Source organism: Oncorhynchus masou, chromosome 23 (genome assembly GCF_036934945.1).
Source record: "Oncorhynchus masou masou isolate Uvic2021 chromosome 23, UVic_Omas_1.1, whole genome shotgun sequence".
Taxonomy (NCBI): domain Eukaryota; kingdom Metazoa; phylum Chordata; class Actinopteri; order Salmoniformes; family Salmonidae; genus Oncorhynchus; species Oncorhynchus masou.
Window position 1 is genome coordinate 31,811,735 of NC_088234.1, and position 27,630 is coordinate 31,839,364.

At 43.6% G+C, this 27,630-nt stretch overlaps 1 protein-coding gene across 1 annotated transcript in view; it reads left to right on the forward strand.

Annotated features, from left to right (window-relative positions):
• The window catches only part of LOC135509957 (NACHT and WD repeat domain-containing protein 2-like), an 87,496-nt gene that overhangs the window by 10,703 nt on the left and 49,163 nt on the right, over positions 1 to 27,630 (forward strand). Inside the window, exon 3 of the mRNA XM_064930778.1 lies at positions 6,491 to 6,579. Within this exon, the coding sequence (XP_064786850.1) occupies positions 6,491 to 6,579 (89 nt within the window). The remainder of the gene's footprint in view (positions 1 to 6,490; positions 6,580 to 27,630) is intronic.

Consider the following 27,630-nt stretch of genomic DNA (forward strand, 5'->3'; position numbering starts at 1 on the left):
CTGACCGATGAGCTTTGTGGGCATTATGTTGTTGATTGCTGAGCTGTAGTCAATTAACAGCATTCTCACATAGGTGTTCCTTTTTGTCCAGGTGGGAAAGGGCAGTGTGGAGTGATTGAGATTGCGTCATCTGTGGATATATTGGGCGGTATGCGAATTAGAGTGAGTCTGGGATGATGGTGTTGGTGGGAGCCATAACCAGCCTTTCAAAGCATTTCATAGTTACAGATGTGGTGGTCTGCTCAAAACATGTAGCTTTCACAGACTGGGCCAGAGTAAGGTTGAACATGTTAGTGAAGACACATGCCAGCACATGCCCTGAGTACGCATCCTAGTAATCCATCTGGCCCTGTGGCCTTGTAAAAGTTAGCCTGTTTAAATGTCTTGTTCACATCGGCTACGGGTAGCGTGATCACAGTTGTCTGAAACAACTGGTTCTCCCATGCATGGTTCAGTGTTGCTTGCCTCAAAGCGAGCACAGAAGGCATTTAGCTCGTCCTATAGTCTCACGTCAGAAAACTTGAGTATTGCGGAACTATTCACCAACCCCCAAAGTCAATACTTTGTAGAGCCACCATTTGCAGCAATTACAGCTGCAAGTCTTTTGGGGTATGTCTCTATAAATCTTATTTGGGATAGCCCCCTTTATTTCAATTTTCACCTAAACGACATATCCAAATCTAACTGCCTGTAGCTCAGGCCTTGAAGCAAGGATATGCATATTATTGCTACCATTTGAAAGGAAACACTTTGAAGTTTGTGTAAATGTGAATGTAATGTAGGATAATATAACAATAGATCTGGTAGACCATCAATCAAATGCAACAGAAATGTCACAAATCTAGCCATACACATACACCGATGGTGTATGTGCAAAGTAATAACTTGAAGTATGAGCAAACTACATGACAGTTAGTGTGAATTTGGGTACATTTGGGTAAATCGTGAAGGAGACGGTTACATTCACATTACATTTTTCTGCAAGAATATCGTCACATCTGTATACTGGGCAGGGTAGCCTAGTGGTTAGAGCGTTGGACTAGTAACTGGAAGGTTGCAAGTTCAAACCCCTGAGCTGACAAGGTACAAATCTGTCGTTCTGCACCTGAACAGGCAGTTAACTCACTGTTCCTAGGCCGTCATTGAAAGTCAGAATTTGTTCTTAACTGACTTGCCTAGTGAAATAAAAAAATAAACTTGGACTTTGATTTAGCTTTCCTAGTATTAGTGGCATATTATAAGTTCAACATTTGCAAAACACCCAGTTTTCATAACTTCATAACTCTCCATAGTCTTATAATTGTTGTCAAAAAGGAAAAGGCTTGCTGTCGCACAAGGTTAGCAGCAACATTTTACTGTAAATTGGACAGTGCAGTTATATTACCAAGAATTTAAGCTTTTAGCCGATATAAGACACTTATATGTACCGACATTTGTTGTTTCTCTAAAATCTGCGACCGTGACACACAGCGCTGCATGAATTACAACTGTCCCGTTTACGGGACGCCTGTCATCTAGCCACTGGGATTTTTGCCAATTCTTCAAGGCAAAACTGCTCCAGATCTGTAAAGTAGGATGGGTTCCGCTGGTGTACAGCAATCCTTAAGTCATGCAACAGATTCTCAATTGGATTGAGGTCTGAGCTTTGACTAGGCCAGTCCAAGATATTTAAATGTTTTGCCTTAAACCACTTGAGTGTTGCTTTAGCAGTATGCTTGGAGTCATCGCCCTGCTGGAAGGTAAACCTCCGTTCCAGTCTCAAATCTCTGGAAATTCCCTCAAGAATTTCCCTGTATTTAGCGCCATCCATCATTCCTTCAATTCTGACCAGTTTCCAATGGCTTTTTTCTGGCCACTCGTAAAGCCCAGCTTTGTAGAGTGTATGGCTTAATTAAAGTTGTCCTAAGGACAAATACTCCCATTCCCGCTGTGGAGCTTTGTAGCTCCATCAGGGTTATCGTTGATCTCTTTGTTGCCTCTCTGATTAATGCCCTCCTTGCCTGGTTCGTGAGTTTTGGTGGGCGGCCCTCTCTTGGCCGGTTTGTTGCGGTGCCATGTTCTTTCAATTTTCCAATAATGGATTTAATGGTGCTCTGTGGGATGTTCAATTTTGAAATATATTTTTATAACCCAACCTTGATCTTTACTTATCCACAACTTTGTCACTGACCTGTTTGGAGAGCTCCTTGGTCTTCATGGTGCCGCTTGCTTGTTGGTGCCCCTTGCTTATTGGTGTTACAGACTCTGGGGCATTTCAGACTGTCTTGTCTGATTACACACACACACACCTGGTTCCCATTTCACCTGATTAGTATGTTATACATGTGCCCTCTGTTCCCTCTGTCTTTGTCGGTTATTGTTCCCATGTCCATATATGGGACGATACCCATAATACACACACACACACACATATGTGTGTGTGTGTGTGTGTGTGTGTGTGTGTGTGTGTGTGTGTGTGTGTGTGTGTGTGTGTGTGTGTGTGTGTGTGTGTGTGTGTGTGTGTGTGTGTGTGTATTATGGGTATCGTCCCGTGTTGTTTAATGAGGTTTACCCTCTTTAGTTTGGGTATAGCCCAGTGTTTTTTAATACTTGTTTGTTTTGGGTGTATTAAAAACCCTTATTGTGTATTCCTGTGCTTGTCTCCAAAATCCTTTATACCAGCGTGACAGGGATGTCGTTGTTATTGACCATGGCCTCATTGTCACATTGCTGTCGGCCATGCCGAGAGACTTGGTTTATCGGACACATCCTCTCTCTCATATGGATGATAGGCCATGGGCTCGGGTGGTTGATGTCCTTGCTGATCTTTTTGGCCTTCCTGTGACATTGGGTGCTGTAGGTGTCCTGGAGGACAGGTAGTTTTCCTCCGGTGATGTGTTGGGCAGACTGCACCACCCTCTGGAGCCCTGCGGTTGTAGGCAATGCAGGCAGTGATACAGCCCGACAGGATGCTTAGGGGCCAAGCCAAATTAGGGGCAAAGCCAAATTTCTTCAGCCCCCTTCACCACACTGTCTGTGTGGGTGGACCATTTCAGATCATCAGTGATGTGTACACCGAGGAACTTGAAGCTTTCCACCTTCTCCACTGCAGTCGTGTCGATGTGGATAGGGGGGTGCTCCCTCTGCTGTTTCCTGAAATCCATGATCAGCTCCTTTGTTTTGTTGTCGTTGAGTGAGAGGTTATTTTCCCGGCACCACTCTCCCAGGGCCCTCACCTCCTCCTTTTAGGCTGTCATTGTTGATAATCAGGCCTACTACAGTTGTGCCATCTACAAACTTGATGATTGAGTCGGAAGCGTGCGTGGCCATGCGGTTATGGGTGAACAGGGAGTACATTAGGGGGCTGAGCACACAACCTTGTGGGAACTCTGTGTTGAGGATCAGCGAAGTACATGTGTTGTTTCCTACCTTCACCACCTGGGGGCGGCCAGTCAGGAAGTCCAGGACCCAGCTGCACAGGGCGGGGTACAGACCCAGGTCCCCGAGCTTAATGATGAGCTTGGAGGGTGGTACTATGATGTTGAATGCTGAGCTATATTCAATGACCAGCATTCCTACATAGGTATTCATCTTGTCCAGATGGGTGCAGTGTGATGGCGATTGCATCGTCAGTGGATCTATTGAGGCGGTAAGCAAATTGAAGTGGGTCTAGGGTGTCAGATAAGATAGACATGATTTGATTCTAAACTAGCTTCTCAAAGCACTTTATGATGACAGACATGAGTGCTACGGGTTGATAGTCCAATAGTTCAGCTAACTTCAGTTCAGTTACCAGTTAGCTTTCTTTGGTACCGGAACAATGGTGGATATTTTGAAGCAAGTGGGGACAGCAGACTGGGATAGGGAGAGATTGAATTCTGTAAACACTCCAGCCAGCTGGTCTGCTTATGCTCTGACGACGTGGCCAGGGATGCCTTCTGGGCAGGCAGCCTTGAGAGGGTTAACATGCTTAAATGTCTTACTCACGTTGGCCACGGAGAAAGAGAGCCCACAGTCCTCGGTAGCGGGCTGTGTCGGTGGCACTGTGTTATCCCCAAAGCAGGCGAAGAAGGTGTTTAGGTTGTCCGGAAGCAAGACGTCTGTGTCCGCGATGTGGCTAGTTTTCCCTTTGTAGTCCGTAGACCCTGCCACCCTGTCTAAGCTGTTAAATTGCGACTCCACTTTGTCTCTGTACTGACGTTTTACCTGTTTGATTGCCTTACAGAGGTATTAACTACACTATTTGTATTTGGCCATATTCCCAGTCACCTTGACATGGTTAAATGCGGTGGTTCGCGCATTCAAGTTTTGCACAAATGCTGCCATCCATCCACGGTTTCTGGTTTGGGTAGGTTTTAATAGTCACAGTGGGAACAACATCTCCTATACGTTTCCTGATGAACTCAGTCACCGTATCCGTGTATTCGTCAATGTTATTCTTAGAGGCTACCCAGAAGATATACAATTGCGTGTGATCAAAACAATCTTGAAGCATGGATTCCAATTGGTCAGTCCAGCATTGAATAGACCTTAGCACGGGTACTTCCTGTTTGAGAGCCTGCCTATAGGAAGGGAGGAGCAGAATGGAGTCGTGATCAGATTTGCAGAAGGGAGGGCGGGGGGAAGGCCTTGTAGCCATTTAGAAAAGTTGAGTAGCAGTGGTCTAATGTTTTCCCTGCACGAGTACTACAGTCAATATGTTGGTAGAACTTCAGTACCGTTTCCTCAGATTTGCATTGTTAAAATTCCCAGCTACAATAAATTAGGCCTCAGGATATGTGGTTTCCAGTTTGCATAAAGTCAGTGGAGTTCTTTGAGGGTCGTCGTGTCATCGGCTTGAGGGGGAATATACATGGCGGTGAGTATAACCGAAAACAATTGTCTTGGGAGGTAATACGTCGGCATTTGCTTTGTTAGGTATTCTAGGTTGGGTGAACAAAAGGACTTCTGTATGTTATCACAATCATACCTTGAGTAGTTAATCATGAAACAAACAACCCCTCCTTTCTTCTTTCCGGAGAGTTCATTATTCCTGTCTGCACAATGTACTGAGAACCCAGCTGGCTGAATGGATAAGGATAGTATATCCCAAGAGAGCCATTTTTCCGTGAAACAGAGTATGTTACAATCCCTGATATCTCTCTGGAAGGAGATCCTTGCCCTGAGCTCATCTACTTTATTATCCAGAGACTGAACATTAGCGACTAATATGCTTGGAAGTGGTGGATGGTGTGCATGCCTCCTGAGTCGGACTAGAAGTCCACTCCGAATACCTCTTCTCTGCCGGCAGTGTTTTGGAGTAGCCTCTGGAATAAGTTCAATTTCCCTGGGGGGTATGAACAAAGGATCCAATTTGGGAAAGTCGTATTGCTGGTCGCAATGCTGGTGAATTACGACCACTCTGATATCCAAAAGTTCTTTCCGGCTGTATGTAATAACACAAAACATTTTCTGTACTAATAATGTAAGAAATAACACACAAAAAAATACTGCAAAGTTTCTTAGAAGCTAGAAGCAGAGCTACCATATCTGTCGGCACCTTCGCTCTCTCTCTCTTTCTCGGAAATGATGGCAGAGTGAGAGGAGTAGCTGTCAGTAAGAGCTGTGGCATGGAATTAAAGAGAGAGACTGTGTGTGTGTGTGTGTGTGTGTGTGTGCCGCCGAGATAACAGGTGCTTCTGCTTTGCCATACACACTTTACACATGCATCTCTGTGCCCTGCCGACGTCAACATGCATAACCTCATCATTTCTGGTTAGAGCTGTGGTTTACCATACAGTTCAGCTGGGCCAAGCAAGGAAGAGATGAATAACAAGGAAAGAAGCCTGTGTCATCCAAACGCAAACAAAATTATCTAACCCTAAAAATTGTGCCCTAGTTTTGTAGCAAGACACAGTCTTGAGTGGGGGACACATTTGAGTGTGACACATTTATTTTGATGACGTGTTCCATCATCAAAGGGACTGTGGCTCTCCTCGGCATGTTCTGTTTTTAACTGTCTGTCCATCAGACCTATCCCCCTGGAGTTGTGGGGGATGGTCCCTGTCCTCTCCAATTATTGTAACCCAAGGGAGGGCAGTGGAAAGGAGAGAAAGACCAAAGGACGGAGGAAAGGAATTAAAGTAGGACAGAACAATGACCCATAGGCCCTCACTAGTCTGAGACACCCCACAGACCCTAACTATGCCATGACATATAATATCCTATAACCACCCCATTAACCTAATCTGTTAGCACTGCCATTGTTGACCCTTCTCAAATTATGCCCTCCATTATAACATCATAATAATAATAGCCTTTTAGAAGACGCTTTTATCCAAAACAACTTACAGTCATGCATTTTTTTATATGGATGGTCCCAGGAATATAACCCACTTCCTGGCGTTGCAAGCACCATGCTCTACCAACTAAGCAAAAGAGGACCATGTTGCCCATATTTGGAAGTCTGCTATAATGGTATCAATGAATCTTTATACAAATCAATGTGTTCACTTTGTCATTTTGTTTCCAGACACAGAGGCAGAGAGGAATGCACTGAAAGAGCATGTATATCCCAAACTACGAGACTTCTGCAGAGAGAACTATGGGATTGAGTTCCAGGTAATACAACATTTACAATCTTTCTCTTTTGCAGTCTTGCAGTGCAAGAAAGTTGTTTTTAACATATCCCCCAAAGGTTTCCAATATTGATCAAAGAGGTTTCAAATGATTTCAAATACAACTAACAGGGAAATGCTTACTTGCGGACCTTTCCCAACAATGCAGAGTGAAAGAAAATAGAGAAATATCAGAAAAGTAAAACATATAATAATAATAAAAGTAATAATAAATACACAATGAGTAACGATAACTTGGCTATATAGAGTCAATTTGAAAGGGTAGCTTTGCACATATAACTAGGAATAAGGTGACAGATAATAACAGTAGCAGCAGAGTAAATAACGGGTCAAAAACAGTTGTGCAAAAAGGGTCGATGTAGATAGTTAAATAGTTCACCAGTTAATCTGGTTCAGGTTATTAATCAACCTACCTGTGTTTACAAACACTACATGAACAAGATCATCTACATGTATTGATAAAATATCTACTAATACTAAACTCGTAAGAATTCGTAAGAATCTAAATAACTTCACAGATCTTCATTGTAAAGGGTTTAAACACTGTTTCCCAAGCTTGTTCAATGAACCATAAACAATTAATGAACATGCACCTGTGGAATGGTCGTTAAGACACTAACAGCTAACAGACGATAGGCAATGAAGGTCACAGTTATGAAAACAGTTATGGCCTCTAGAGTGTCCTTTCTGACTCTGAAAAACACCTAAAGAAAGATGACCAGGGTCCCTGCTCATCTGTGTGAATGTGCCTTTGGCATGCTGCGAGGAGGCATGAGGACTACAGATGTGGCCAGGGCAAAAAATTGCAATGTCCATACTGTGAGATGCCTAAGACAGCGCTACAGGGAGACAGGACAGACAGCTGATTGTCCCTGCAGTGGCAGACCACGTGTTTATTTTTATTTTTTACCTTTATTTAACTAGGCAAGTCAGTTAAGAACAAATTCTTATTTTCAATGACGGCCTAGGAACAGTGGGTTAACTGCCTGTTCAGGGGCACAACGACAGATTTGTACCTTGTCAGCTCGGGGGTTTGAACTTGCAACCTTCCGGTTACTAGTCCAACACTCTAACCACTAGGCTATCTGCACAGGATCGGTACATCTGAACATCACGCCTGTAGGACAGGTACAGGATGGCAACAACAACTGCCCGAGTTACACCAGGAACACACAATCCCTCCATCAGTTTTTAGACTGTCCGCAAAAGGATGAGAGAGGCTGGACTGAGGGCTTGTAGGCCTGTTGTAAGGCAGTTCCTCACCGGCAACAACGTCACCTATGGCCACAAACCCATTGTTGTTGGACCAGACAGGACTGGCAAAAAGTGCTCTTCACTGACAAGTCGTAGGTTTTGTCTCACCAAGGGTGATGGTCAGATTCGCGTTTATCGTCGAAGGAATGAGCGTTACACCAAGGCCTGTACTCTGGAGCGGGATCGATTTGGAGGTGGAGGGTCCGTCATGGTCTGAGGCGGTGTGTCACAGCATCATCGGACTGAGCTTGTTGTCATTGCAGGTAATGTCCACGCTGTGCATTCCTGCAGGCTCATCCTGACATGACCCTCCAGCATGACAATGCCACCAGCCATACTGCTCGTTCTGTGTGTGATTTCCTGCAAGACAGGAATATCAGAGTTCTGCCATGACCAGGGAAGAAGATGGTCTCAATCTCATTGAGTACGCCTGGGACCTGTTGGATCAGAGGGTGAGGGCTAGGGCCATTCCCCCCAGAAATGTCAAGGAACTTGCAGGTGCCTTGGTGGAATAGTGTGGTAACATCTCACAGCAAGAACTGGTAAATCTGGTGCAGTCCATGAGGAGGAGAGGCACTTTGTTCAGGGACACATTATTCAATTTCTGTTAGTCACATTTCTGTGGAACTTGTTCAGTTTATGTCTCAGTTGTTGAATCTTGTTATGTTTATATATTTACACATGTTAGGTTTGCTGAAAATAAACGCAGTTGCCAATGAGAGGAAGTTTATTTTTTTGCTGAGTTTATATAACTTTCTTCTAAAGCTGTATCCATACCCATTGGATGTAGTGATCACAATATAGTGGCTATATCCAGGAAAGTTCCAATAGCTGGGCCTAAAATAGTGTATAAGAGATTATACAAACTATTTTGGTGTGACTCTTATGTGGATGATGCTTATGCGGATGTGATTAATATGGAGCAACCAGATGCTGCACTTGATACATTTAAGACATTGCTGTTAGAATTGTTAAGGCTCCATGGATTGATGAGGAATTAACCTGTTGATGCTCTGGGGGCGCTATTTCATTTTTGGATGAAAAACGTTCCCGTTTTAAACAAGATATTTTGTCACAAAAAGATGCTCGACTATGCATATAATTGATAGCTTTCGAAAGAAAACACTCTGACGTGTCCAGAACTATCAAGATATTTTCTGTGCGTGCCCTAGAACGTGAGCTTCAGGCAAAACCAAGATGAGACGGCATCCAGGAAATGAGCAGGATTTTTGAGGCTCTGTTTTCCATTGTCTCCTTATATGGCTGTGAATGCGAGAGGAATGAGCCTGCCCTTTCTGTCGTTTCCCCAAGGTCTCTGCAGCATTGTGACGTATTTGTAGGCAGATCATTGGAAGATTGACCATAAGAGACCACATTTACCAGGTGTCCGCCCGGTGTCCTGAGCCGAAATTGGTGCGCAAAAGACAGCTGCCAGTATTTTTCCATGGGATACAGAGAGGAAAGCAAGCTTCCACGAACTGCATATCAATGAAGAGATATGTGAAAAAACACCTTGAGGATTGATTCCAAACAACGTTTGCCATGAGTCGATATTATGTAGTTAATCCGGAAAAAGTTTTACGTTGTAGGTGACTGAATTTTCGGTTCGTTTCGGTAGCCAGACGCAATGTAGAAAACGGATTTCTCCTACACACAGACACTTTCAGGAAAAACTGCGCATTTGGTATGTAACTGAGAGTCTCCTCATTGAAAACATCAGAAGCTCTTCAAAGGTAAATGATTTTATTTATTTGATTTATCTGGTTTTTGTGAAAATGTTGCGTGCTAAATGCTACTCAAAATGCTATGCTAGCTTTGCATACTCTTACACAAATTAGTCAATTTCTATGGTTCAAAAGCATATTTTGAAAATCTGAGATGACAGTGTTGTTAAGAAAAGGCTAAGCTTGAGAGCAGACGCATTATTTTCATTTTATTTGCGATTTTCAGAAATCGTTAACGTTGCGTTATGCTAATGAGCCTGAGTCTTTAGTCACGATCCCGGATCCGGGATGGGGAGTTCCAAGAGGTTAAAAAACTGTCCATGTATGCTGATGATTCAACCATATTCGCCTCAGCAACCACAGATAATAAAGTCACTGAAAAGCTTAACAAAGAGTTGCATTCTGTTTTGAAATGGGTCGGCGTAATAAACTGGTCCTGGACATCTGTAAAACTAAGAGCATTGTATTTGGTATGAGTCATTCCCTAAATTCTATACCTCAGCTGAATCTGGTAAGGCATGGTGTGGCTGTTGAACAAGTTGAGGGGACTAAATTACTTGGTGTTACCTTAGATTGCAAACTGTCATGATCAAAACATATAGATTCAATGGTTGTAAAGATGGGGAGAGGTCTGTCTGTAATAAAGAGTTACTCTGCTTTTTTGACACCACACTCCAAAAAGCAAGTCCTGCAGGCTCCAGTTTGATCTTATATTGATTATTGTCCAGACATATGGTCAAGTGCTGCAAAGAAATGCCTAGTTAAGCTGCAGCTGCTCCAGAAAGGAGTGACACATCTAGCTCTTTATTGTAATCAGAAGGCTGATTTTAATATTATTCCTAAGTCTCTCTTGGCTAAGAGTTGAGGAAAGACTGACTGTGTCACTTCTTGTTTTTATAAGAAACAATGTTGGAAATTCCTAATTGTTTGCATAGTCAACTTACACACAGCACTGACAGAAGTACTCATCCCAGAAAATAAAAATAAAAGAGAGCCGCACACTCTTGGAGCTCAGATGCAAAAATTTAATACCAACGTTTCGACAGCCAAGCTGTCTTCATCAGGGTATAATCACAAACACTGCGGGATGACTCGTTTATACAGTGTCAAAGGACACAGGTGTCTGTAATCATGGCCAGGAGTGGCCTAATATCATTGGTTAATAATCAAATATTAAAATGTCATACAAAGAACAGCATACAAACAAATGGATAGCATACGATCATAGATTAATTTGACTATACAAGTTTACACACAATTACAATGGCAAAGTCACAATAATCACAAGAATGGCTTCAGATCAAAGTCTACGTTGAGACCGAAGGGCGCAAGGGTCTTTAAATTAAAGATCCAGGCAGCCTCTCGTTTTAACAATAAATTATCAAGGTCACCCCTCTCCTATGGAGGGTGACATGTTCGATGCCAATATAACGCAGAGACGAAATCGAGTGGCCTGCCTCCAAGAAGTGGGCCGCAACTGGATAAGTCAAGTTTTTACACCTAATGGTGCTACGGTGCTCTGAGATACGTACTTTTAATTCGCGCTTTGTTTTACCTACATAATTTTTACCACAAGGACAAGTTATAAGATAAATAACTGCCTTAGTGGAGCACGTAATAACACCTTTTATTGGGATCGATTTCCCTGTTTGTGGGTGTTTGAAGGATCTACATTTATAAGTGCCATTGCATTGAGCACAGCCATTACATTTGTAATTTCCATCCAGTAGGGGCGCAAATAGACGTTGCTCAGGAATATCTTGGGGTGGTAAATCAGAGTTTACCAATTGGTCTCTGAGATTTCTGCCCCGCGAGAATACGACCAAGGGAAGGTCCGAAAACACATTACCAAGACTATCATCGGATTTTAGGATGTGCCAATGTTTGTGAACAATTCCCTTAATTTGTTCAGAGCACTTTGAATAACGGGTGGTTAGAATGCAAGAATGCGTCTTTTTGCGAGATTTACCTTGAAAAAGGTCATGTCTCGTTTTGTTTTGAATTTTCTCAATGGCAATATTAATCTGATCATTCTTGTAGCCCCTCTCCTTGAACTTTCTTTGCGTCTCAGCCATATTTCTGTCGAAATCGGACTGTTTTTTGCAAATTCTTTTGATTCGACAGAATTGGCTGTAGGGCAAACTGTTTTTCAAGAGAAGTGGGTGACAAAAGTACTCATCCCAACAGACATGCCACCGGGGGTCTTTTCACAGTCCCCAGGTCCAGAAGAAATTCAAGGAAACGTACAGTATTATACATGCTTCTACACCTGCATTGCTTGCTGTTTGTGGTTTTAGGCTGTGTTTCTGTACGGCACTTTTGAGATATCACCTGATGTAAGAAGGGCTTTATAAATACATTTGATTTGATATACAGAGTCATGTGCATGGAACTCCCTCTCCTCCACATGACCTACATTTTGTGTGTATGTACTTACGTGTGTGTAACTGATATGCACATACAGTACATGTTCATGTTTTTAAATGTATGTAAATTGTAAAGTCTTTTCTCTGCAATGTATTTTTCGTTATATGTCAGACCCCAGTAACACGAGGTGCCGCCATTGGCATCGGCTAATGGGAATTTTAATAAATCAACACCAAATAACTTAAAGCACTGAAGCGAGAGAGAGAAGAAAAAAAAGTGGTGGTAGTTACTCAAGACTGGAAGTATCTCAATCCCTCCATCTGTTCCACAAATTGGTTTGTAAATTAGACTAACAAAAAGCTTCACAACAATGTTGCTTATACTCCATGAGATCCATGCTTAAGGTTGTTGTCCAGTTGGAAGGTGAACCTTCGCCCCCGCCTGAGATGGTGTGCACTCTGGAGCAGGTTTTCATCTTTCCCTCGATCCTGAATATTCTCCCAGTCCCTGCCGCTGAAAAACATCAGCACAGCATGATGCTGCCACCATCATGCTTCAACATGAGGATGGTGCCAGGTTTCCTCCAGATGTGCCACTTGGCATTCAGGCCAAAGAGTTCAATCTTGGTTTCATCAGACCAGAGAATCATGGTTTCATCAGACCATTTCTCATGGTCTGAGAGTCTTTTGTGCCTTTTACTGAGTGGTTTCTGCTTGGCAACTCAACCTTAAAGGCCTGATTGGAGGAGTGCTGCAGAAATAGTTGTCCTTCTGGAAGATTCTTCCATAGGGTTCTTGGTCACCTCCCTGACTATGGCCCTTCTCCCCTGATTGCTCAGTTTTGCCGGGCGGCCAGCTCTAGGAAGAGTCTTGGTGGTTCCACACTTCTTCCATTTAAGAATGATGGAGGCCACTGTGTTCTTGGGGACCTTCAATGCAGCAGAAATACTTTGTCACCTTTCCACAGATCTGTGCCTTGACACAATCCTGTCTCAGAGCTCTACGGACAATTCCTTCAACCTCATGGCTTGGTTTTTGCTCTGACATGCACTGTCAACTGTGGGACCTTACATAGACAGGTGTGTGCCTTTCCAAATCATGTCCAATCAACTGAATTTACCACAGGTGGCCTCCAATCAAGTTGTAGAAACGCCTCCGCCTCAAGGATGATTAATGGGAATGGAAGCAGGATGCACCTGTGCTTAATTTCGAGTCTTATAGGGTCTGAATACATGTAAAATTTTTTTTTTAAATTTTATTATTTTATAAATGTGCAAAAAAAATATTAAACCTGTTTTCGCTTTGTCATTATGGGGTATTGTGTGTAGTAGATTGATTTTTTATATGATCAATTTTAGAAAAAAAGGTTTAATGTAACAAAATGTGGAACAAGTCAAGAGGTCTGAGTACTTTCCGAAGGCACTGTATAGAAACGTATCAATTATGTAGTAAAATAGACAAATCATGCACACAATCGCAAAGCACGTAAAATATATCCACATGCCCGCCACCGACACAGCCTAGTTTCAGCAGAATATCATCTACAAGCAGCAAGAGTGTTCAGCTCTCAACTGGAAAGACATTGGTAGCCGGTAGGGTAGGAAAGATGTTTCAACAACCAGTAAATGCTAACTAAGGAAACAATGGGTATGCAAACAGGTATTTGTTACGGCAAATGAGTGAGGAGGTGTGGAGTCAGGCGCAGAGAGCAAAGGGTGTGGGAAAAAACACGCTTTAATGTTCCGGAAAAATAACATGAACAAAAGTAGGAAAACAAATGATCAGAAATTAACGGACAGAGCGAAACCCAAAATAAAAACAAAATACGAACAAGCCCGCACAAAACAGAAGCGGGCTGAACAAACTATATATAATCCTACCCTAACAACCAAACAAGAAACAGGTGATACCAATCAGACAAAACCAAAGGAACACAGAACAACGGATCGGTGATAGCTAGTAGACCGGCGACGACGACCGCCGAGCGCCACCCGAACAAGAAGGGGAGTCACCTTCGGTAATATTCGTGACAGTATTGAAATGGTAGGTAAGTATTGTCGGTAGAGTAGGCTATTTGTGATTCGCAATTGTCATCATGCGCTGATAGGCCCATCCAATCAGATTGATGTGGTTTAAGCATTGTTGTGGCCATAGACAATCACATTTGTCTTTTTTTCTATAAAAAAAAGTGAGGAGAGTCACATGAAACGAGGGGTTAATACGATAGTAAGGGGGAGCAGTAACCATAAACACATCTCGTTTATTCTCCTCAGGACTTTAAATGGCCCCACAAACCGCGTGCCCAGCTTCTGGCAGGGCAGGCGGAGGGGCAGGTTTCGGGTCAAGAGCCAGACCCTGTCCCACTGTGTGAACACGGGGGCCTCACTATGGTGGCGGTCCACGCTCACCTTCTGTCACCCCCCGGCCCGTTTCAGGCATTCCTGGATGGCTCTCCAGGTCTCCTTTGAGAGCGCACCCAATCCTCCACCGCAGGAGCCTCGGTGTGACGCTGATGCCACGGGACCAGGACCGGCTGATAGCCCAACATGCACTGAAACGGCGACAGGTCCGTGGAGGAGTGGGGAAATGAATTCTGGTCCATCTCGGCCCATGAGACGATCCATGCCCACTCTCCGGGCCGGTCCTGGAAATACGGCAGCAGAAACCTGCCCACATCCTGGTTCACTCTCTCCACGTGCCCATTACTCTCGGGGTAAAAACCAGAGGTCAGGCAGATCGAGACCTCCAGACGCTCCATGAATGCCCTCCAAACCGGGAAGTGAACTGGGGACCCCGATCAGAAATGTCCTCAGGCACCACGTAGTGCCGGAAGACGTGTGTAAACAGGGCCTCCACAGTCGTTCCGCCGGACTAAGCTTCCTCGAAAAGAAAGCGCAGGGGCGAAGCTTCGGGGGCGTGCCCGAGCGCTGTGATAGCACGGCTTCAACACCAGCCTCGGACGCATCCACCTCCACTATGAATGCCAATGAGGGGTCCGGATGCGCCAATATGGGAGCATCGGTAAACAACGCCTTCAGATGACCAAAAGCTCTGTCCACCTCCGCCGACCACCGCAAACGCACCGGTCCCCCCTTCAGCAGTGAGGTAATGGGAGCACCCACCTGCCCAAAGCCCCGGATAAACCTCCGGTAGTAATTGGCAATCCCTAAAAACTGCTGCACCTCCTTTACCGTGGTCGGAGTCGGGCCAATTACACACGGCCGCAATGCGGTCACACTCCATCACCACCCCAGATGTGGAAATGCGATACCCCGGGAAAGAGACGGCTTGTTTGGAGAACACACATTTCTCGACCTTGCGCACAAGAGACACAAGCACGGCGCATGTGGCAGAATAGATCAGTATGTCATCGATATAAACCACCACACCCTGCCTGTGCAGGTCCCTGAGAATCTCGTCCACAAAGGATTGGAAAACGGCTGGAGCACTTTTCAACCCATATGGCATGACAAGGTACTCATAATGGCCAGATGTGGTACTAAACGCGGTCTTCCAGTCATCTCCCTCCCGGATTCGCACCAAGTTATACGCGCTCCTGACATCCAGTTTTGTGAAGAAGCGTGCTCCGTGGAATGACTCCACCGCCGTGGCGATGAGAGGTAGCGGGTAACTGAACCCAACTGTGATGGAATTTAGACCTCTATAGTCAATGCACGGACGCAGATCTCCCTCCTTCTTCTTCACAAAAAATAAACTCGAGGAGGCAGGCGACGTGGAGGGCCGAATGTACCCCTGTCCCAGAGATTCGGTGGTATTTGTCTCCATAGCCACCGTCTCCTCCTCTGACAGGGGATACACATGACTCCTGGGAAGTGCGGCATTCACCTGGAGGTTTATGGCACAATCCCCTCGTCGATGAGGTGGTAATTTGGTCGCCCTCTTTTTACAGAAGGCGATTGCCAAATCGGCATATTCAGGGGGATGCGCACGGTGGAGACTTGGTCTGGACTCTCCACTGTCATCGCACCGATGGAAACTCCCACGCACCTACCTGACCACCCTTTAAGAGCCTCCTGTTTCCACAAAATGTTATGATTGTGATAAGCCAACCAGGGAATTTCCAGCACCACTGGAAATGCAGGAGAATCAATGAGGAATAGACTAATCTGTTCCTCATGAACCCTGCGTCATCATGTCCAGTGGAATCGTGGCCTCCCTGATCAGCCCTGACCCTAACGACCAACTATCTAGGGAGTGCACAGGGAAGGGTTGGTCCATCTGAACCAAGGGAATCCCTAACCTAAGCGTGAATCCGCGGTCCATAAAACTCTCCGCTGCGCCTGAATCAACTAGTGCCTTATGCTGGGATGAGGGGAAAACTCAGGAAAGGAAATCAACACATACATATGACCAACAAGCGGCTCTGGGTGGGCTGAGTGCTGACTCACCTGAGGTGTTCGAGCCGTGCTCTGCCTGCACTCTCTACTCCCAGACGAGCTCCTCCAGCACCGATCAGCAGTGTGTCCTCACCGACCACAACTGGTGCAGGAGGAGGCTCCTCCTCCATTAGCCCTAGCACCAACACCCCCTAACTCCATGGGTGTCGGAGCAGGAGCGCTGGGAACTGGATCAAACAGGACCCGATCAGGATGCCCGTTGTCCAGCCTGATGGACATGTCAATTAGCTGATTCCAGCTGATTCCATGATTTTTCGTTGCGGGATTCTGTCAACTAACTCCAAAAGGAGATGTGGGTGTGGAGTCAGGCACAGGAGAAAGCAAATTTCGAAAAGGGCTTTTAATTAACAAGGTCCAAATTACAGGAAAAACAGGACTACAAAAGACACCGTCCGGGGGGAAAAAAAAACCTGTTCAACAGAACCCAAAAAACGCAACCAAAAACTGAATGACAGCAAACAAAACAATACAGCACAAAACCCAGAGGAAATGGCAAGATTTAAATACCCCCCTAATTACCCAAATAGAACACAGGTGAAACACAAGGGGGGAAATTCAGGAAGCCATCCTGAAACACACACATACATACAAATACACAAACCACAATACAGAAACTGGGGAACATAACACCAGGTACCACTACCTCATGAAGCTGGTTGAGAGAATGCCAAGAGTGTGCAAAGCTGTCATCAAGGCAAATATTATTTGATTTGTTCAACACTTTTGGTTACTACATGATTCCATATGTGTTATTTCATAGTGTTGATGTCTTCGCTATTATTCTACAATGTAGAAAATAGTACAAATAAAGAAAAACCCTGTGGCTATTACAGATATGGTATCATTTACAATGCAAATGGCTGGTGTGCTGCTGTGAGGATATATTTTATCGAAAGATATTTGCTAAACAGATCCAGGAGAGTCCTTGGAGTGAAGTCAGTCAGAATTTTCAGATTTTTCTTGGAGGATTTTTCAAGCTTTTCGCTTTGATATCCGAGATGTGATGCTTTGTCGGGCCGAGCGACCTCGGAAATTGGTGATTTGGAAGTATAGTAACAGGATCCCATTGAAATTGCTCTCCAAACCAGAGGGGCACTACTATGGTAGTATGCTACTCTGCCATTGCATGGAGTCAAGCTGCAGTGATTTTTGGGTGGCCACATGCCTGGCTGGTGAGTCATGGGCCTGCCATGGTGACAGCTGATATGATATGTGGAGTGCCTCGGAGACTGTGAGTGAGTCACCATCATGCAGGATCTTGTGTGGCTGTTTAAAGTAGATGGTGGATATGGTTATTTGAGATGCTGTTGTGGACCATTTTGGAGATTTTGATACTAGGATATTGATAAGATTATAATTTGTGACTGTGTGTGTACGTGCACGCATGTGTGCGTGATTCGGCTCAGTATACTGTATATATATATCTGAGGAATGGCAGTCCTTTCTCACTAGTCTGGACAGTCATTTCTCTTTCTAAGTCATCACAATTGAGTTCATGCTATATAGAGATAGTCCTTCTGTGCAACACTTCATTGTGATTTGACACAATTTTGATACAGTAAAATAACTATTACAGTAAATAACTGTTTTGATAATGGGGTACCAGTGAGAAAGTAAATACTTTATTATGGTTGGCAAAACATGGCTGCCATTCTCTGAGCTAAACTCAGTCATAGACACTCCCATCATACACACACACAGATACACACACACACACACACACACACCCATCAAACACACACACCCGTCACCACCAGAGATGAATTACAATAGCAGCTTTCCCTCCTTCAGTTGACAGGATATTGTTTAATGGCTGTCAGTCAAACGTCTCTACAGCTGCCTAACAATACCAGCTACTGAGGAGAGAGACAGACGAGAGATGAAACTCGATTTCAGTTTTTCTTTTACTATTTACGCACTCTATAACGCCATGGTTTGAAGTCGATCCACACAAAGCGACAGCTTCAAAAACACTCTCAAAGCTATGTTTCCGTAATTATTTATGAAGAAGAAAACACGTCACTAACGTTTTTTTCTCAAACCTGCTAAGTTGTAGACTTGATATGCATTCCTGGTTTGTTATTCTGAGGAGTGCTTTAAGTAAAATGATTTTATTGCTTTGAAACCACAACACAACCACAGTTCTAGTATCAAACGGTGTAAGAGAGAAGGGAGAGTTGAGATGTTTTTCATGTCTTCATTAGCATGCCCAAGATTACCAACTGAGCTCCTCTAAGAGAGTGGGTGAAAACTGAAATTGAGCATTGGCAGGACAGCAAAAATGTGGATTGTCACACATATTGTATGCCTTTCTCTCTCTGTCTCCTAGGTATCGGGGTTTGACATAATTCACTATTCTAACAGTTTCATTAATTTATGACGGATATCCGGATATTCGAAATACATGTGTTTTTTTTTTAAAGTTCTATTTTTAACCTGAGCACTGCTGCAGCGGGTTGAAGCTGGCGCTCTATTGCTGCAGCTGCCTGAAAAGGTTATAAATTGTTGGTGTGTGTAGCGAGCAGACGGAAGGAAAGAGACGCTGAGGAAATTTGGCTACAGCCAAAATTAGCTAACTTGTAGCAGCCACAATATTATTTATCATCCCATATAACAGTGCCTGTCTTGACTGGAGAAGGCTAAAGAAGCTAGCTAACTAATTAAGGCCACATGCTGTGCTTTCTCCCCAACCCCATTAAGATAAAACAGTAGCTTACCTGTTGGTTGCTCGTTGTAGCTTACCTGTTCTCATTTCACTAACTTTAAATTCTGTAATTTTATTCCATCTTGCATTACATTAGTGAACACTCACTTCACTTGCTACAAATTGACCCTATTTGCCACTTTGATTGGCTAACATAAACAACAAGCCACACACTTGAAGGCTACCAGTCAGCTACCAGTTTTTTTTATGGGGCGCACCGTGCACCTCATAACAACTACATTGAAAAGTTTGTTGTTTTATTACATTTACAATTTGGAATGTCATGGTATATCCTTTAATGTAACACTGTAATTTAATTTAGAAATAGCCTTTTCAGTGTTAATATCAGGTTAATTCAAATAGGCCTAATATTTTTATTTTTATTGTGCAAAAAATGCTCACACAAGTATTCAAAAACTAACGTCCGTTTGTGTATTCGTATATTCAAATAACGGTACTCATCCCTACTCCCTCACTCCACTCCTGCCGTTGGTCCAGCATCTCCATTCACTGTCCTGGTCTCCCTCCCTGGCTGCTACACAGAGGTCAGATAGGTGAGCCCTCTCCTCTCCCTTGTCCTCCACTAAAATTGATAAGTAAGAGCAGCAGCGACGATTGCCCTCATACGGTAACACAATTATTCAGCCGCTCAGCACCCAGAGAAGTCAAAACCAACCCCAAGAGGATTTTTTTTCCGCCTTCTGAGTTCAGAAACAGTGTCATTATAATACAGTCAAACCATGTCATTCCTGCACTCACTTCTTCATTATGGACCTTAACATGGTGAAATTCACCTGTGGGTGAACCAACATGTCAGGGGTTTATCTCTAATTGGCCCTAAGTGACATTTTGGATCTAGCGAGCCATTCACATCTGTAGTGGCACGACATGAGCATGAGCAGTCCCACTATGCCCCCATCACTGCATAGCTACCTGCGTTCAAAGTGTATGTGAAAGAGAATGTATTGTGTTATGTGCTGCAAAGTAAGTTTTATAATTTAAAAAAAGTTAGTTAGCTAACTGAGATTCTCCTAAACAAATGCCATTTTGATACAGCTACAACTGGAAGTGACTTTTTCATAGCAGATTGGGAGAACCTACTCAGCAGGTTAGGAGAATTAGCATGGCAATTAAAAAAAATGGTTAACATTAGGACAAGAGCTAGGGTTAGCAAAAGTGCTCCCTTAACCTGCTATGAAAAACTATCAAAGTGACATGTTTTAGGGAGTCCTCTAGCTAACTAGCTATCTAGTTAGCTAGATATATCGATGGGGGCACAGTGCAGCTACTCGTGCTCATGTTGTGCTACTATGGGTGTGAATGATTAGCTAGCTGGTGGCAATACTGTCAAGTATACTGTCAAACAAAACACATTGTTTGGACTGTGTAGAGCAGGTCCAATTTGTTCAACTCAGAGCAGTTTATTGTCTCCTTGTCAAAATAAAAATACTAAGAACACATGTGCTCCCATTCATTTTTTAAATTGTCACATACACTGAAATGTGTTTGTTTTTACAGTGTCAGCCATAGTAGTGCGGTAGTAGCATTTATCTGCCCATGTACTATTTGCCTATGTTTCTTGGAGATCCTTTGGAATGTTAAAATGTTGTGGTAATCTCAACTCATCCTGTGGAGTAAACACATTCATAACTGTTTTTTTTACAATTCAAATGAATTTCACTTTACTAAAGGTGATGTGTACACTCTATAAAGGCATATTACATGGTTATGATGCCCGTCATTCCATTAAATTACATGACATCCTGTTATAACATCTGGTATCTAGGGTCTTATGTAGCATGTAATAGCATATGACATAAGTTATCATGCAGACTGCAATAGTAGTTGTTATTAACAGTTGACATTAGACCATATGACAACAAGATGAACAGTCACCCTTTATAACTAATTTTATGAATCTTATGCCTCTACTCATAACTAGGTAAATCTATTTGTGACAGCTTATGGCAAATGTTATAATTAAGCAATAAGGCCCAAGGGATCTGGTGTATGGCCAATATACCACGGCTAAGGGCTGTTCCTAAAGCACGATGCAACACAGAGTGCCTGGATACAGTTTTGTTATACCCGTGGTATATGCTCTGATATACCACAGCTTTCAGCCAATCAGCATTCAGGGCTCGAACCATCCATTTATAATGTGTTATAAGGACACCTACACTAAAATGTTAACTTTTCTATTTTTTACACGGAAGCATGTTTGTTGTTTAGTTCCATTTAGAGACAGGGAGACATTCCACACAGAGCAGATGAGTTATACAGTAGCTCATTGTGATGCAAGGGTTATAATTTTCATCACATGCTTAATCATGCATGTGTTGTTGTGTCTTGATTTTGGTGTTATTTTGCCTCAGAGGGATTCTGGTGATTTATATTAGATTGTTTGCCTGATAAGCATGGAGGCCTAATCCTCAAGTCTAGTAGACTGACATTCAATAATGAAAAAGGCTTATTTTGCACTGGGCAATAGAAAGCTGCTGAACTGAATGTGCCTCTGCCTCTTAAGCAAGAAGCCACAACCCCTCCTCTACCACAGAGGGATGGAAAGATGGACAGAGAGAAAATGATGGAGGGAGCGAGAAAGAGAGGGGGTTGAGGAGAGAGAAACATATATATAGAGTGAGGGGGATAGAGGAGATAGTGAGGGAAGGATGGAAAGAGAGGGATGCAAGGAGAGAGAAATACAGGGGATATGTACTTTTGGGGCTTTTTACATTGTGTGAAGTGTCCTTGGGATCTGAAAGGTACTATACAATTAAATGTACAGTATGTAATTATTATAATCATGGTTAATGGCAAGGAGACAGACATGGAGGGTGAGCGATATGAAAGAGGGTGGAGAGAGAGGTAGGGGCGGGAGGCACAGTGAAAAACGAAAGTGACAAAGAAATAAGAACTCCATACTGTATTCTTTCTATTATTCATACCTTAGTATCAATCCCCTATCAAAACACCTCTTAGAATTTCTGGAGACCGTGTCACAGCTTTTTCCTCCTTCCTCATCCCTCCATCCCTCCCCTTATTTGCTCAGACCAACGGGGATGTGGGTCAGGGGTGGAAATTGAATTAACGTGACGACTTCCCCCGCGGCGCTGGGTGAGAGAGATGACTAATGTCTTCATTTGAGTTTTAATTACTGGGCCTCCACCAAGACTTCCGGCGCTGACAGAGATGGCCGCCTCGCTTTGCATTCCTAGGAAACTATGCAGTATTTTTTTTTTACGTGTTATTTCTTACATTGGTACCCCAGGTAATCTTAGATTCCATTACATACAGTCGGGAGGAACTTCTGAATATAAGAGCAACGTCAACTCACCATCATTATGACCAGGAATATGACTCTCCCGAAGCGGATCCTGTGTTTTGCCTTCCACCCAGGACAATGGATCGGATCCCAGCCGGCGACCCAAAACAACGAAGCCGAAAAAGGGACAAACGAAGCGGTCTGCTGGTCAGGCTCCGGAGACGGACTTATCGCGCACCACTCCCTAGCATACTACTCGCCAATGTCCAGTCTCTTGACAACAAGGTTGATGAAATCCGAGCAAGGGTAGCATTCCAGAGAGACATCAGAGACTGTATCGTTCTTTGCTTCACGGAAATATGCCTCCTCGAGAGACGCTATCGGAGTCGGTGCAGCCAGCTGGTTTCTTCACGCATTGCGCCGACAGAAACAAGCATCTCTCTGGTAAGAAGAGGGGCGGGGGTGTATACCTTATGATTAACGAGACGTGGTGTGATCATAACAACATACAGGAACTCCAGTCATTCTGTTCACCTGAATTCCTCACAATCAAATGTTGACCGCATTGTCTACGAAGGGAATTTTCTTTGATTATAATCACAGCCGTATATATTACCCCCCAAGCAGACACATCGATGGCCCTGAACGAACTTTATTTTACTATATGCAAACTGGAAACCACATATCCTGAGGCTGCATTCATTGTAGCTGGGGATTTTAACAAGGCTAATCTGAAAACAAGATTCCCTAAATTCTATCAGCATATCTATTGTGCTACCAGGGCTGGTAAAACCCTGGATCATTGTTATTCTAACTTCCATGGTGCATATAAGGCCCTCCCCCGCCCTCCTTTCGGAAAAGCTGACCACGACTCCATTTTGTTGCTTCCAGCCTACAGACAGAGACTAAAACAGGAAGCTCCCACGCTCAGGTCTGTTCAACACTGGTCCGACCAATCTGATTCCACTCTTCAAGACTGCTTCGATGTAACGTTCCTCTTCGTCTGATGACGAGAAGTCAAGATCGGACCAAAACGCAGTGTCGTAAGTGCCCATGTTAATATTTATTTTAATAAACTGATCACTGAATACAAACGAACAAAAGAATAGCGCCGGAGTGAAGGGAGACTCTGGTAGTGCTGGAGTGAAAGGTGACTCTGCCAGTGCCGGAGTGACGGGCGGCTCTGGCGGCGCCGGACTGACGGGCGGCTCTGGCGGGTCCTGACTGACTGGCGGCTCTGGCGGCTCCTGACTGACGGGCGGCTCTCGCGGCTCCGGACAGACGGGAGAATCTGGAGGGAGGAGACGGAGAGACAGCCTGGTCCTCGGAGGAGGCACAGGATAGACCGGCCGTGGAGGCGCACTGGAGGTCTCGAACTAAGGGCCTGCACAACCCGTCCTGGCTGGATGTTAATTCTACACCGGCACGTGCGGGGCGCACTGGACTGTGTAGACACATGGGAGACAAAGTGCGCAGAGCAGACGCAGGATATCCTGGCCCGAGGAGACGTACTGGCTGTCTGGAGAGCAGGGCTGGCACCATCCGCCCTGGCTGGATCTTCACCCTATCCCGGCAGATGCGGGGAGCTGGGATGTAGCGCACCGGGCTAAGAACGCGTACCGGGGACACTGTGCGCTCCACCGATGGACAGATGCCCACCCAGACCCTCCCCTATGGGTTTAGGTTTTGCGGCCGTGTGTATAAGGTAGTAGTTGCGGTATTGTTAGGTTAGATTACTCGCTGGTTATTACTGCATTGTCGGAACTAGAAGCGCAAGCATTTCGCTACACTCGCATTAACATTTGCTAACCATGTGAACAGTGCCTTACAGTATTCGGCCCCCTTGAACTTTGCGACCTTTTGACACATTTCAGGCTTCAAACATAAAGATATAAAACTGTATTTTTGTGTGAAGAATCAACAACAAGTGGGACACAATCATGAAGTGGAACGACATTTATTGGATATTTCAAACTTTTTAACAAACTAAAAACTGAAAAATTGGGCGTGCAAAATTATTCAGCCCCTTTACTTTCAGTGCAGCAAACTCTCTCCAGAAGTTCAGTGAGGATCTCTGAATGATCCAATGTTGACCTAAATGACTAATGATGATAAATACAATCCACCTGTGTGTAATCAAGTCTCCGTATAAATGCACCTGCACTGTGATAGTCTCAGAGGTCCGTAAAAAGCGCAGAGAGCATCATGAAGAACAAAGAACACACCAGGCAGGTCCGAGATACTGTTGTGAAGAAGTTTAAAGCCGGATTTGGATACAAAAAGATTTCCCAAGCTTTAAACATCCCAAGGAGCACTGTGCAAGCGATAATATTGAAATGGAAGGAGTATCAGACCACTGCAAATCTACCAAGACCTGGCCGTCCCTCTAAACTTTCAGCTCATACAAGGAGAAGACTGATCAGAGATGCAGCCAAGAGGCCCATGATCACTCTGGATGAACTGCAGAGATCTACAGCTGAGGTGGGAGACTCTGTCCATAGGACAACAATCAGTCGTATATTGCACCAATATGGCCTTTATGGAAGAGTGGCAAGAAGAAAGCCATTTCTTAAAGATATCCATAAAAAAGTGTCGTTTAAAGTTTGCCACAAGCCACCTGGGAGACTCTGACCTGCTCTGATGAAAGATGAAACCAAAATTGTACTTTTTGGCAACAATGCAAAACGTTATGTTTGGCGTAAAAGCAACACAGCCCATCACCCTGAACACACCATACCCACTGTCAAACATGGTGGTGGCAGCATCATGGTTTGTGCCTGCTTTTCTTCAGCAGGGACAGGGAAGATGGTTAAAATTGATGGGAAGATGGATGGAGCCAAATACAGGACCATTCTGGAAGAAAACCTGATGGAGTCTGCAAAAGACCTGAGACTGGGACGGAGATTTGTCTTCCAACAAGACAATGATCCAAAACATAAAGCAAAATCTACAATTGAATGGTTCAAAAATAAACATATCCAGGTGTTAGAATGGCCAAGTCAAAGTCCAGACCTGAATCCAATCGAGAATCTGTGGAAAGAACTGAAAACTGCTGTTCACAAATGCTCTCCATCCAACCTCATTGAGCTCGAGCTGTTTTGCAAGGAGGAATGGGAAAAAATTTCAGTCTCTCGATGTGCAAAACTGATAGAGACATACGCCAAGCGACTTACAGCTGTAATCACAGCAAAAGGTGGCGCTACAAAGTATTAACTTAAGGGGGCTGAATAATTTTGCACGCCCAATTTTTCAGTTTTTGATTTGTTAAAAAAGTTTGAAATATCCAATAAATGTTGTTCCACATGATTGTGTCCCACTTGTTGTTGATTCTTCACAAAAAATACAGTTTTATATCTTTATGTTTGAAGCCTGAAATGTGGCAAAAGGTCGCAAAGTTCAAGGGGGCCGAATACTTTCGCAAGGCACTGTATGTGACAAATAAAATGTAATTTGATTTGAAATCCCCCACCTGCCTGCTGTACTGACAGAGAGGTAAACTCTTTATTATGACACACACAATGTTCTGTTACACCTCTATTCTCCATTCAACACAGGGGTGATATGAGCTTATGGCCCCCAGTGCAACTAATCATGACATATAAGGAATCGGCGCCCATTGTTGAGTTGGTGCTGAGGGGCGTCATGATATTACGTTATTAAGTTTTTTTGTGTAACTAATGAGTCTTGATTGATTGATTGATTTTGTCACATTTGGGTTGAGTGTGCTGTTTATTGTGTTCGATTTTTTGATTGTATGATTTGTTTTCATTATGTGACTGTTACACTGCTATTGACCCTATTGGCCACCCACCCCAAATTATTTTACTAAAAAAACATGCCATCAGATTAAAAAGACAGTTGGGCTATAGCACGAAATTGAATGCAACTGGGTGAATCATGATGACATATAAAGTTGTTGAAAGCCTGGGCATAGGCTAAGTGCAGGCAATGGCAAATATTTCTTAAGATTCCTTTCTGGTGGGGAGGAGCAGAACAGGTGTGTGTGTGTATCTGTGTCTGTCTGTGTGGTGCGCACATGATGGAGCAGTGACTCTTTGATGAAGAAAGGGTTGTCTTACGGTATGTAGGGAGTGAGGTTATAGGCTTACATCATGGGCTGGATAGAAGCAGTCTACCATCTTCAAAACGGAATAATAATTGCTTTATTTGCCTCATCAATAATAGTAAAATAAAAAGTGTCTCTCATAAAGCTGTGATTGAGAAAAGCTTAGGCTATAAACTTTCATTCTTGTTATCTTTGAAAGCCACAACAACTTTAGGACAACACCTTTATAGGATAGAATATTTGGGAAGTAAGCTACTGTTCATAACTTTAACTTGTCTTGATAATTTTATGATAGGTCTAGTAGGAGGATAGGTTTGGTTTTCAACCTCTCATGGAGGGATTTTCCAATCACGCATGGATCATATCCTTCTTAATCGAATCACGACACGGCATAGTATGTCAACAGTGACAACGATTGGATGCTATTTATCTTATAGTTTGACTGTGAAGTCCATGTATTGGTGTGTGGCCAGCGACTTTTATAGAGAGACCACCCCTGAGTGTCCGTGTCATTTCCTTGGCAATTTACAGTGCAGACACCTTGACAGAAAAAAATAATAAGTTACAGCCTTATTCTAAAATGTATTAAATTGTTTTGTTTTTTTCTCATCAATCTACATACATTACCCCATTATGATGAAGCAAAAACAGGTTGCAAATGTATGCTGCCACCACCATGCTTCACCGTAGGGATGGTGCCAGGTTTCTTCCAGGCCAAAGAGTTCAATCTTCATTTCATCAAACCAGATAATCTTGTATTGTCGTTATGGGGTATTGTGTGTAAATGTAATGCACTACAATTTACTCCCAACAGTACAAAACCAAATATATTGATTTGTTTTAAGCAATCAATCTTATGTCATCATGATGACTGTAAACCTTTATACTAACATCATCAATATCCAATTGTATTTTTCACATGCACTGAATACAACAGGTGTGAAATGCTTACTTTACAAGCCCTTAACTATCTATACATTTTGAAGAAAATAAGTACTAAATAAACTAATGTAAAAAGAAGTAACACGTAACAAGGCTATATACAGGGGGTACCGGTACCAAGTCAATTTGCGGGGGTATAGGTTAGTCGAGGTGAGTGAAGTAATATGTGGATATATGCATAGATGATAAACAGTGAGTAGCAGCAGTAGAACAAAGGGGGGATGGCAGTGCAAAATGCAGTCCTGGTGGCCATTTGATGAATTCTTCAGCAGTCTTATGGCTTGGGGGTAGAGGC